The 13,096-nt window shown below is 35.9% G+C and overlaps 1 protein-coding gene and 1 long non-coding RNA gene across 51 annotated transcripts in view; both read left to right on the forward strand.

The window, feature by feature from the left end:
- Positions 1-13,096, forward strand: part of LOC146395936 (uncharacterized) — a 1,175,949-nt gene that overhangs the window by 217,292 nt on the left and 945,561 nt on the right. The gene's annotated exons all lie outside the window — the stretch shown is intronic.
- Positions 1-13,096, forward strand: part of PKP4 (plakophilin 4) — a 249,850-nt gene that overhangs the window by 165,734 nt on the left and 71,020 nt on the right. For 48 of the 50 annotated variants that reach the window (XM_085001127.1, XM_085001146.1, XM_085001133.1 and 45 more), the window contains one exon: positions 2,028-2,062. The exons of 1 other annotated variant lie outside the window; for it this stretch is intronic. In XM_085001127.1, the coding sequence (XP_084857253.1) occupies positions 2,028-2,062 (35 nt within the window). Of the gene's footprint in view, positions 1-2,027; positions 2,063-7,786; positions 7,861-13,096 lie in introns of those variants that run through there. One more of the 50 variants, XM_085001172.1, reaches the window with a different exon arrangement.

Raw genomic sequence — 13,096 nt, forward strand, 5'->3', positions numbered from 1 at the left:
TGTGTGTGTGTATATGTGTATAAACAGTCTACTGTACGACAGAAATAGACACATTGTAAATCAACTCTAACTCAGTTTTTTTTTCTTTTCTTTCTTTCTTTCTTTTTTTTTTTTTTTTTTGTCTTTTTGCCCTTTCTTGGGCCGCTCCCGCGGCATATGGAGGTTCCCAGGCTAGGGGTTAAATCAGAACTGTAGCCGCCAGCCTACACCAGAGCCACAGCAACGCGGGATCTGAGCCACGTCTGCAATCTACACCACAACTTATGGCAATGCCGGATCCTTAACCCACTGAGCAAGGCTAGGGATCGAACCCGCAACCTCATGGTTCCTAGTCTTATTCGGCAACCATTGAGCCACGACGGGATCTCCAACTCTACTTCAGTTTTTAGCAAAAGAGAGAAATTAAAATTCAGTATAGGGAACCAGTTTTAACATCACAAGAATGTGAGACCATATCTTCAGGAGATAGGCAAATGTGCCCATATGATATTTGACCATGGTTTCATCTTATGTTCTTATTTTTAGTCCCCTTCAAAATCAGGAGAACACAGGTACAGGAGGAACCCACCTGAGTGCTAAAGATTAGCATTACCTGACTGACTCCATTGCCTGGGAACCCCCACCCCCATCCCTGCCCACAGGTAGTTCAGGGTCCTAGAACTGGAGCTGGTGACAAAAAGGCAAATCACAGACACAGTTGAAAACTTCAGTTCAGGGAGTTCTTACTGAGTCTACAATTTTTAACCAGCAAGAATTTCACTAACCACTTAATGACTTTATTAAAATATCAAGGGATTAACAAGGACTTAAAATCTTTCAACTACAGTGCTGAGAGGATTATTCCTTTCTGTATTTTACAGTGTTTCCTTAAGCCCAAAGTCACATAACTTTTCCTTAAACTTTTAACACTCAAAAAAATTTTGGTATGTGTTTGTTTCCGATTTTTTAAAAAATGGTTGAAAAGAAAAAAATCCTTTTAGGTGTACCCCACAGAAATAAGTGCTAGCACTTTGGTTTTTATTTCTCTAGACTTCTTAGGCTTGTTGTATATGTATGTGTATCGGTGTGTGTGTTTAATGCAAAAAATGGAGTCAGTAGCTATTCCACTGTATAGCACAGTGGTGAGAAACCCTGACTTTGAAATCAAACCATCCTGGGTTTGAATCCTAGCTCTTCAGGTTACTAGGTTAAGATTTTGGCCAGTTTAATCTGTAAAGTAAAGATAATTACCTGTTTTTAGGTTGTCATGAATAATATAAAGGATATAATATATGTGAGATACTTACTCTAGCATTTAATAAATGCTTAATCATCCAGCCTCTTGTTCCCTTTGTTCTACCACACTGTCCCCTTAGCACTATACTTTACTACATTGATAATTTAGAGGGTGCAGAGCAGGAAGGCACAGATATGTTTTTATGAACACATTTTTAAATTGGTATTCTGTATATCAAGAAAAATAGTAGTTAAAATTTTCTCTTAGCTCGTAAAACCTTATATTTTGATATAAAGGTTTATGATATTTATATTTTATATGGTAACATTCAGTTCAAACTGACTTCATTAACATAAGTTTATAGCATCTAGCGCTTCTTTTGAAAATGAGTAGAATGAATGAACTTCCTAACACCCCTTTGGTCTTTTTAATGTGTGTGTTATACAATGTATAATATATTTGTTTTAATTTATATGTAGCTTTCATATTAATTATCCCACGTAAAACAGCATGGTTCTTCATATAAGTATGTAAAGGATGTGGGGTGTGTTTTATCCAAAGAGAATTGTGCATCGCTTTATAACTTGCCTTAACTTCCAAGCAGAAATATGATTTTGTTCCAAACTGATGTGGAGGGTTAAATACTGTCCAAAAGTTAACTTAGAATCATAATTTTAAATTGTGTTTGAGGTTTTTACACCTTCATATAATTAAATGTGAAAATTAAATGTTTATTTGCAAAACAGATCCAAAGATCTTTTTTATGACAAAGAAAGTAAATGTTCCATTTTTTTTCCTTCTTTTTCTCTAGCTCAACTGAGAAGTCATTTCCTTGGAGATCAACAGGTATGAGTTTTTAATCCCCAAAAAACTTACATTTTGTGTAGACAGAAGAAGCCTGCTATCTTAATTTATTACCTCTTGGTGAAAACAGCCCAGCAAAGCCTTTAATAGTGACAATATTGAGCTACTTTCTTTTGAAGTACTATTTCATAATATGCTTAGTTTTTAAACATACTTGAGTAGATTCCTATAGATTATGTGTCGGGAAGTTAAAACATTGGACATGAGCATTTTTAATATCAACTCAATATCTGCATTTTTTTAATCATCGAGAAACACAGACGTGCCCTCACAAAGGTTACTGTATAATCTAGGAAAGTTGGCTGATTGATCATATAAGTCAAGGGCTTTCCCTTTCACATTGTTTCTCATGCTCAAGAGCAGAGTTGCCTGAAATGTTTTGGGGTGTTTGTTTGTTTATGTATCCAGATGTAGCCTGATAGCTTCTGAAATAGTCTGGAAATTTCTAATGTAGTCTCTTTATCTTTTCTTTTTACCCTAAATTTACCTCATGTAAAGGATGAGTTACATTGAGGAGAGCGTCAGCCACTTTCACAGATATTTGGTATCTTTTTACTCAGTCTTCACTCCTTGAATATTTACTGAGAAGCTGCAACATGGATGTAGAACTATACTCACTGCTGGTCAGACAGTGATGGGCTCCAAATACATATAACCCTCATCCCCCATAGCTTATAATGTGAAGGATGGCACCAACAATAGATAAGTGCTAGAAAAGGCCTGGATATCTAAATACCGGGACCATTTTTAAACAAGGCTTGAATTGAGTAAAACTCCTATCACCAAAGGCCAGGTATCTAAGTTTACATGAACCTGCCACCATGATTCTTAGGTTATTTATAGTGCATACAAGGTATTCTCTTTCATAAAGAAGTTGTTCCCAAGAAATGTAGTATTTTATTGAAATAGATTAGGCAGAGACACGTGAAAAGCTACTTAACAATAAGACTTAACAAACAGCAGTATACTACAAGGAAAGACATGCCATGAAATATTATGTGGTTAACTGCCAAATAAGTATTATATGGGAAACATCATATTTGGACAGCCCACCTCTGAGATAGCTTTGCAGAGAAGATGAGCCTGGAGCCTAGGGCTTGTGGAGAAAGTGCTATCACTGGGCAGCAGAAGAGATGACAGAATGTCTCCTGGGAACATTTAAAACTGTCTTGGGGGATGATAAATTGTGCAGAGGCTACACAGCCACACAGGGTCAAATTATAGAGATCTGTAAAACCAGGTACTTTGAACTCCCCTACAGGTCTGGAGGAGCCACTGGAATTCCTTTGAGCAAAACATCACCTAATTTAAATATTCCTCGTGAGAAATAGCAGTACTGTGAACTGTTAAAAACTGATTTGAAAAGTTCAGTTTAAAGAAAAATATACCGTGTCGTGCATTTAGTACATGGCTATGGCAAAAATCTACCTTTTAATATAAAATTTTCATATAAGCTCATGTTTAATACTGCATCGTTAATTTATTCCAAAAATATTTTTTGAGCCTAGATGGCTAGCACAGTCATCAGTGCTTAAGACAAATGTCCTTGCCCTCTTAAGTGTTTCGTCCAGTGGAAGTGCATAACTCTATACACTTAAAAAGGTGGGGGGATGGTTCTGTAAAGGAAAACTACAAGTATATACCATATTTACCCATATCTCTGTTTTTGGACTTCAGGTTGTTTCTAATTTTTCACCATTGTAAATAACATTATGGTAACGTACATCTTTTTATATAAAGTTATATCTGCAGCTTTGATTTCCCTTAGGCCAGATTTTTAGGAAGAAAATCATTCAAAGTATATGAATATTTTTAAGGCTCTTCATATGTATAACCAAGTTGCTTTCATAAAAAGATTGTATTCATTCTTCCTCACTTTAGGTATTTTAGGTTGATCCTCTCATTTTCCCTCATTAGTGTCCTCATTTATATTTCTATCTAAATAGATTGAATATTATATATATATTTCATTTAATAAATATTACATATTCATGTATTTGTATATATTCCAAAGACTTTAGTGTTAGGGAAATACAGCTCCAATAATCCATCTGTCACTACCACAGCTACATTCATAATTCACACCAAATAACTAGACTTTATCCCTTACTTTGGTCAGAGTACACTCTTGCACAAATTCATATTCCAGCCTGGAAGTTATTATATTTACTTACCCCATTCCTTTTGCAGAGAGGGAGAAGTATATTAACCTTCTAACACAACAAACACAACTGACATTCACTCCACTTTCTGTTATTGTAACTATATTAATGTTACTCATGTGTTTTCTTAAATTTGCCCACTTTCCAGCTGTACGTAAGGCCATTTAGGTTGTAACCATGGCAGTAAGCTATAATGATAAGGGTATAAAATTGAAATTTGATTATATGAATAAAAGAGAAAAATCTGATTTGTTTCATGTCCTTTCTCTAGGCAGTTATAGATGCCCTTTAGAAGTTTGATTGTAAGTAATAGGATAAAATGACAGTTTTGCTGCTACTTTTACTGTAAAGTTTAACTGTTGACTTCTCTTTATCATTTTGCATACAGAGATATGAATGTAATATGAAAATAATCTTGTTTTTAGAATTTGGCAGTCCTACCCAGAATGAGGTAGGGGTTGCTTAAATACAAAAACTATTTAAAAGGTCTTTGGTCTGTTTTGTCTTTGGCTAGGTCTTGACCAAAGAAACATCTTTGTTCAATTATCTTGGTTTCCTAAATAAGGAAGGATTTAGAATTAAAGGTCTGTTATGTTCTTCATTTTTTTTTTAATGTTTTGAATGTTTACTTGAAGGCAATTTCTCTACCTTTTTTTTTTTAATTGCTTGAAAACCGTTTCAGCAATAAGGTGAATTGTTAGCAAGGCAATAGTTTGATCACTACCTGGAAAAGATCCCTGCCTACTCAGGTATTTTCGGGATGTTATATTCCGTTGAAATGCCAGAAATTGAAACCAACTGCTGAATTTGTTTTTAAATAGCTGAACTTACTGCAAATTTTCTAAGGAAGAGCTCAGGATGCCCTAGGCAGAAAAGATTTCCATTTATGATTCAGTTCAGGAGAATCAGCTTGCTTGTTTTTCTGGTTGATTGGTTGATTGGTTGATTTTTAATTTGTACCAGGTATAGTAGGCGGTTGGAAAGCAAAAACCAAAGTCTTGGATGCTCCAAGAGATAAATTCCCATAACATGGGGAATAATCATCCTTTCTACAAAACCCTTTTATTTCCCTAGGTTGATTGGGAAGGAGTCTTAGGGAGAAACTCCCCTGGACATAATAAAATTGTTTTAAACATTTATGCCTTATTGTTACCTTGCCTTTCTTATGCCTTCTCTCTTCATTATTCTATATTTTCTAGCTTACCAGTATTGCATATCTACTCTATAAAAACATAAATGCACATCCTCTTATCTTTTATTAAGAGGAGAGTTTATCGTTTTCTATGTCTTTAGCTTTGCACGTCTTATGACCTTGGATTTTGTGTTTGTATGTATGTACATTCTGCTCAAAAGAGTAAATAAAGAGCGAATGTTGTCTTAGTGTTCCTTTCTGTTTCCTTTCTTGTTAGTATGTGATTTTTCCATTATTCATGTCTTCATATCTCTTACCAGTGTGTGTATTTGTACAGTGTCTTATGTTCCACCAAAATTTGAGGTAGCTTTGAAGAACCCATACAACAAAAGAGAAAAAGTAGGAGTTCCCGTAGTGGCTCAGCTCAGTGGTTAACGAACCCAACTGGCATCCATGAGGAAGCGGGTTCGATCCCTGGCCTTGCTCATTGGGTTAAGGATCCGGCATTGCCATGAGCTGTGGTGTAGGTCGCAGACGCGGTTCAGATCCTGCATTGCTGTGTCTAGGGTGTAGGCCAGTGACTACAGCTCCAATTTGACCCCTAGCCTGGGAACTTCCATATGCTTCTGGTGCAGCCTAGGGGAAAAAAAAGAGAGAGTGAAATAAACTCCAAAATCACAGAAAACATGTATTAGAATAATAAAGACCTGTAGAACATACTAGTGCAAATATATGCACAAGTAATTATACCCCTTTGTGATGGAAAATACAAAGAATATTCTTTAAAGAAAAAAAAATCTTGGACTTATTTCTCTTTTAAGAAAAAGCACACTACTTTAGTCATAAAAATAACTATATACAACATTTGCTACCCACCAGAAAGCAGGTGTTGAGGCCAGAAATTGAGTCCTTTTTTCAAAGTGATCATGGGTTGTTACTTAAATCCTCCAGCCACATCCTGTAAAGTGAATTTTGCCACAAATCGCAATTTCACAATTTTTCTGTTTAGGGGTGGGGGAAATTACTAACTAGAGTTTAGGCAGTTGCCAGGTTTAGCACTTACGTGTAAGATGAGGAGGGGCTCAGCACCAGGGAACAGTCTCCCTCCCCTCCTCTTCCCTGCAGACTAGGACCTGAGCCTCCTGCAGGGCTGAAGTGCACCCACTGTCCCCACCAGGCCAGGAAATCAGGCTCATTTGCACTTGAAGAAAATGTTCAATAAATAGATGCAGAAGCAGATATTAGTATATGTTAAGTAGATGATTGAGAATTACTACTTGTGGATAAGAAACTAAAAGAGGCCAGCAGATTGGAGTCTTGAGTAAAGAACAAGTTAGTAAAAGACATAGGAGCATAAAAGTGAGAGCAGTTTCTGGCTGACCCAGAAGGCATTAGCGATTCATAGATTTGGATTGACAATAGGAAGGAAAGAAAATATTAATGATCCCACACAATTCAAATATTTGATGTTTGGCAATAAATATAAGAGGGAAGGGGAAATCCCTTGTGGATAAGAAACTAAAAGAGGCCAGCAGATTGGAGTCTTGAGTAAAGAACAAGTTAGTAAAAGACATAGGAGCATAAAAGTGAGAGCAATTTCTGGCTGACCCAGAAGGCATTAGCGATTCATAGATTTGGATTGACAATAGGAAGGAAAGAAAATATTAATGATCCCACACAATTCAAATATTTGATGTTTGGCAATAAATATAAGAGGGAAGGGGAAAGTTGGGGCAAGATAGTAATTTTAAGTTGATCAGATTATTTAACTTAGTAGTGCCACATTTATTTATTGTGGAATATGTCATGAGTGCCATAATTTAAATATACTATCCATTTAAATCATTAGTATATGGTTTATAGTGACTTGGTAGTTAATATATACTATTAAATTTAAGGCTTTATGAAAATCAGGTTTTGTGTTTTCTTTATGTGTTTAAATTCTGCTTCTAAAATGTATGGGCACAAGTTTTTTCCACTGGGGTGGGTTTAAAAAATAAATAAATAAATACTAAAGTAAAAGATAATTGAGAGACTAGCCATAAGTCAATTTATCTTTTTTCCTCCATCTGGAGCAAGTAATTTACAATACAAAAAAGCATCAGCACATCATGAGACAAGACACGAACTTAAATGGGAACACTTTATGCCTCAGTGGGAATGTACTGAATTTATAAGGGAGATACAGTAGGAAGTTATATTATACATATTCATAAATGGAATATTAGATTAGCAATCATGTATAAAGAACTATTTTACCGTGGATTTTGAATGTTATGATTTATTATGACTACGTATTGTACAAATGACAAAATTTGATTTCTGCTTCTCTTACAAATAACCAGGGAGAATACAAATTTCTGTTAAAACCAGCTCTAGCATCCCAGGTTTTTCCTTTCTTATTTTTTTCAGGCCTTTTTTAAATAACAGTCATTATCTTCTTACCACAATCGCAGTCCTATAGGATAGAGATCACCACTATAAAGGTTTGCTTAACTTTTTAATATTTTATTACAAAAGTAAGGCATGCTTCTTATTTAAGATTAAAAAAATTGTCTAATAGAATTTGGAGTAAAAGGTAAAAGTTTCCTTCATTTCCACATCTACCCATACTTTGACTATTGCCCCACAACCTACACACTCATACAGAAAATCTGGAATAAAACACACCAAACTGGTGAATGAGTGTGTGCGTAAATAGCCACACACATTTGCTTTTCTTTTGTTTTTAATACAATGAGCGTATGTTATACATTGTTGTGTTTTTTTTTTTTCCTTAAAAATAGAGTAAAACCATGCATGTGTTTCTATGTCACTATACAAAGATCTGCCTCCTTTTAAACGGCTATCTATTGTTTAGAAAATTTATGTAATTGGTCCCTTACTAGTGAATTTTTTTTTTTTCCAATTTTGCACTTCGGCAAGCAATGGTAAAATTTTTCACAGCACATCTGACTGTTCTGTTCATTACATTTTAAGAGGAACTACCTGGGCAAGGGCGTATACATTTTTACTTTGGCAAATAGTGTCATATTGCCCACCAAAGATGCTTAGCAATATGTGGGAGGTGGGAAGACCTCTCCTTTACCCTCTTATGTCAGTTGGCTCTGGGAGACCTGTGAATTAACTGACAATAGGATAGGAGGAAAAAAAAAAAAAAAAACCTTAAGTATTCATATGCCTGTGGAGCCTAAGAAAGTTTGAGGCTTATATACCTAACTTAATTGGAGAGAGAAAGCTGGCAGAAAGGGCTCCTGTGGGAAGAACAAATGGGTTTCTGGGGGAACAAACAGAAGATAAGGTTTGTGATGCTGTTTGTTTACACAGGTGCAAGTGGTCTTCTCCACTTTTGTTTTCCTTCATTCCATAAAACTCCCCCCAGAATGGATCTATGATAGCCTCACTTCCAGAAGCTTCTGCTTTTAGTGAAATGGGGGAACCTCCAAAAAGGCTTCTGAATGCATCTGTTGAATCTCAAAAGTCTTTAGTTTGCAATAATCTTTGTGCCAATTTTTGAGGTCTGAGTAGGTCCTCACTAATATATATTCCTACCTATATCAACTCTTATGCTTATCTATGCTTCCTGTGTTACCAGAGGATAGTAGCATATACTAAATTCTTTTCAGTGTTTAAAAGTTTAATAAGTTATTAGGCTTCAAAAAAATATTTGTTTTGAGTTTCCTTGGAGCATAAGCCTTATCTACAAATTGGAGTAAAATTATTTAAAGATGTAATTATTAAAGATACATTAAATCAGAACATCACATGGAGACTCCAACATATACTAACCATTCTATTATTTGATTAATTCTTACGGAAATTGGAGATCAGCCTGATCCTGGAATTTAATAAAATTGCCGTACTTCCTGTCAGCTTTGCTTTTCTCTCATTTCATATCTGGCACAAAATGATCAGACATTTTTCTGTCAACAAAAATGTAACAACTGCTATAAACACAAGCAAAAAAACAAACTTTTTATCACCATTGGAGGTAATTTGGGTACCAGCAACTCACTCCAGAAGTTCCCAAACACTGCACATTAAAATTGCCTGTGGCGCTATTAAAATAATATTCCCAGTTCTCCCTACACGCAATTGAATCCAAAAGTCTGGGCCCCAAACCAGAAATCAGTAGTCTTTAAAGACCCCTGGTGATTCTACTCTGCAGTTTGAGAACCACTGCCTTACTCATAATTAAATCAAATTTATTACTAGTGATCAAAGAGAAGAATTAAAAGTGTAGCCTCCCTGTCCTGTACAGATTTTATTTCAGGATAACCAAATAACCCTAGTCAGTACTAGCCATCTAAAGATTTCTAAAATATGCTAAAGGATTCCTGCTGATAAATGTAGAAAGAGCAATAAAGTTAGAAAAATCACCAATTTGTAGCCCTGAATCCTATCACTGATTCAAGCAAACGTTGGCAGTGTATGCAGAAACATCTATATTCTCAAGCCTAGCCTCACATTAGAATCACCTGAGAATCTTTTAGAACCTACTGCTGGCCCTCCCACTTCTACCCCAGGCCATTGCACCCAAGGTTGAGAATCCTTGCGTTAGTAGAAAGGAAGATGGAGAACTTGAAAATAGATCAGGCTGCCACCGCTTGAACTGGCTGATTGATCTGAGCAAATGTAAAAGTTATGATATGACATGATGTGAAGTACATGGCTCCATTCATAAAATAGTCTAACCACAAAAGTTTGGCCTGAAAGCTTTTAGCTCTAAATTTCTGCTTACAAGAAAAATCGAGGTTAGAGGAAGTGTAAGTGCCACCATGAGAAACCTATCAAACAAATTCATAGTGTGACACATACTATGAGTTTATTGCTATGGTTCCAGCAGTGAGCCAAAAAAAAAGATGAAAATGAGGGGATGGGAGAGCCTTATTATATTTACAATCACAGTCAGGTGCGATCAGTGAACCTTATTTCAGCCTGACTAGGACAAGCCACTGGAGAAAGACATTTCTGAGATGTTAGGAAAATTTTGAATGTGAACTCATATGGCATTATGGAATAATTGTGGTTTTATGAAGTCCTTATTTTATAGAGCTACATATGGAAGTATTTAGAGGTCTGATGATCCAATGTAAGGAGTCTGTTTTAAAATTCTGTAATAGAAAGGAAAAGAGTAAGTGGAGCATAGAAAGTGTAATTTTGTAATTATTAAAACGGGGTGGTTATATTTTCCACTATTTGTATATATGTTTGAAAAGCTTAATATTTTTATTTATTTATTTATTTATTGTCTTCTTTTAGGGCCACATCTGTGGCATATGGAAGTTCCTAAGCTAGGGATCAGATTGGAGCTGCAGCTACCACACCACAGCCACAGCAATGCCAGATCCAAGCCGTATCTGCAACCTACACCACTTCTTGCGGCAACACCAGATTCTTAACCCACTGAGTGAGGCCAGGGATCAAACTCACATCCTCATGGATACTAGACGGGCTCTTAACTTGCTGAGCCACAGTGGTAACTCCATTTAAAATTTTAGATAAAGGAGTTCCTGTTGTGACACAGTGGAAACGAATCTGACTAGGAACCATGAGGTTTCGGGTTCCATCCCTGGCCTTGCTCAGTGGGTTAAGGATCTGGCATTGCCATGAGCTGTGGTGTAGGTCGCAGGTGCGGCTCGGATCTGACATTGCTGTGGCCGTGGCATAAGTTGGCAACTGTAGCTCTGATTAGACCCCTAGCCTGGGAACCTCCATAGGCTGCAAGTGCGGCCCTAAAAAGACCAAAAAAAAAAAGATTTAGATACAAATTATTTAAACAAAGGGTTCAAAATATTGAGTTTAAAATTGTACGTCAGAGTGATACATATTAAAGCCACCAAACTGTGGACCATATTCTGAAGGCTAGTTTGGATATAAATGAAGCCAGCTATGAGATAATAGCATGCATGCTCCAGCCAGTAGGTGTTACTTAGAGTTTCCACATAGATGGGTTTTTGTTAAATGAATTCTTATTAAGCAAAATTACCTGATGTGCTGGGCATCAGCTTAGAACTCCACATTTATCACCATGTTTGTGCATGGGTGACAGTCACCAAATAAGAATATTAGCATTTTGCTTTAGCCAACACATATCTGAATGTACCTGAACCAGTTATTTGTGATGTATGAACACATCCCCCCGAAGCTTAAATAATATGTTAGTACTTTGTGTAAAAATCAAATATCCAGTTTTAGCCTCTAATTTTTATGTTTAATTCAAACATGTCAAATAAATAAATTTTCTCATGCTTTTAATGATATGTGCAGAAATATTCTATTAACTAGCTAAAATAAAATAGAAATTGTCAAGTCAGAAAGCTCTTTTTCCATTACCACCTCCACAATACACAGAGCCACAATTCCTCAGTTTACAGTTGTTACTCTGGGAAACATGAAAAAGGCTATTGTCTCTACCTACATGTTTCACTGTTATACCAAAGTTAGCCTGCATTTAGTTTGGTCATGATAGTCTTTAACTAAAAAGAGAATCCAGGAGAAAAGTATAGACAAACCTAGTTTCACAAGACCCATTCATTTCTTTTGATGGTACGTACGTATGGATTTTTTAAGGAAGAGGCCATTGCACCCAAGGTTGAGAATCCTTGCGTTAGTAGAAAGGAAGATGGAGAACTTCCATCTTACCAGAAGAAATTGTTTTCTTACCAGAAGAAATTGTCAGGTATCTCCCATCAAATATTTTCATTATATGTTTGGTAACATTTTTCCTTCAAAAGAATGAAATTTGTCTTTGAAAAAAAATGTCTCTTTCTAGGGCCGCACCCATGGCACATGGAGGTTCCCAGGCTAGGGGTCTAATCGGGGCTGTAGCTGCCAGCCTACGCCAGAGCCACAGCAACTTGGGATCCGAGCCGTGTCTGCAACCTACACCACAGCTCACGGCAACACCAGATTCTTAACCCACTGAGCAAGGCCAGGGATCGAACCCGCAACCTTATGGTTCCTAGTCGGATTCATTAACCACTGCACCACAACGGGAACTCCTGTTCAGTTTTACTCTTTAGGAAGCAAGAGCCCCATGGGCTTTTATGTACACAACTTATTAAACTCAGACACTTCGCATGTGTAATACATTTCTTTTCATCTTTGTACTTCTAAACTGATTTTTCTAGTTTTCCTTTGACAGATATAATACAGTATAAATTTTTATCGTAGGTGTAATACCTGTATTATAATTACTACCCAGTGTAAAAATACTTAATAAACACTCATCTTAATATGACTACTTGTGGAAATTGCTACTTTTTTCTAAAAATTATTTTGAAATCCCTGAACAGAATTTGAAATTTTAAAAAAATATATTTTTGCATAAGAGATCTCTCTGGTGACATACAAACCTAAAATATTTTTCAGATTTGTCATATAAAGCACTTTATGCCAGTTTATATAATATGAAGTTTGCTTAAATTATGAAATTCAAGTAGATAAGCTTTTACAGTGATTTCAAGGCAGACTCTTTTAAAAGGTTTAAAGTGCACTAGGAGGTCCTTGATTAATAGTGGTTTCTATTTTCTAAGGCTTTTTACACAGTGTTTTCTGGATGAGTAAAAATTTTTAGCGCCATTGTCTTATTAATATTTAAATAAGATTGTATAAGCATAAGACCTAAGAACTTAAATGTATTCACGAGTACCAGATTAGAAATAGTTTCAAGAAATAAGGTCTTCTACTTGTTCTCCTAAGTCTTTACTTCCATTAAAA

Source organism: Sus scrofa, chromosome 15, assembly GCF_054392235.1.
Source record: "Sus scrofa isolate SSC_HxYL_T2T_F1_AM1 chromosome 15, Sscrofa_HxYL_maternal_Yorkshire_Landrace_v2.0, whole genome shotgun sequence".
Taxonomy (NCBI): Eukaryota; Metazoa; Chordata; class Mammalia; order Artiodactyla; family Suidae; genus Sus; species Sus scrofa.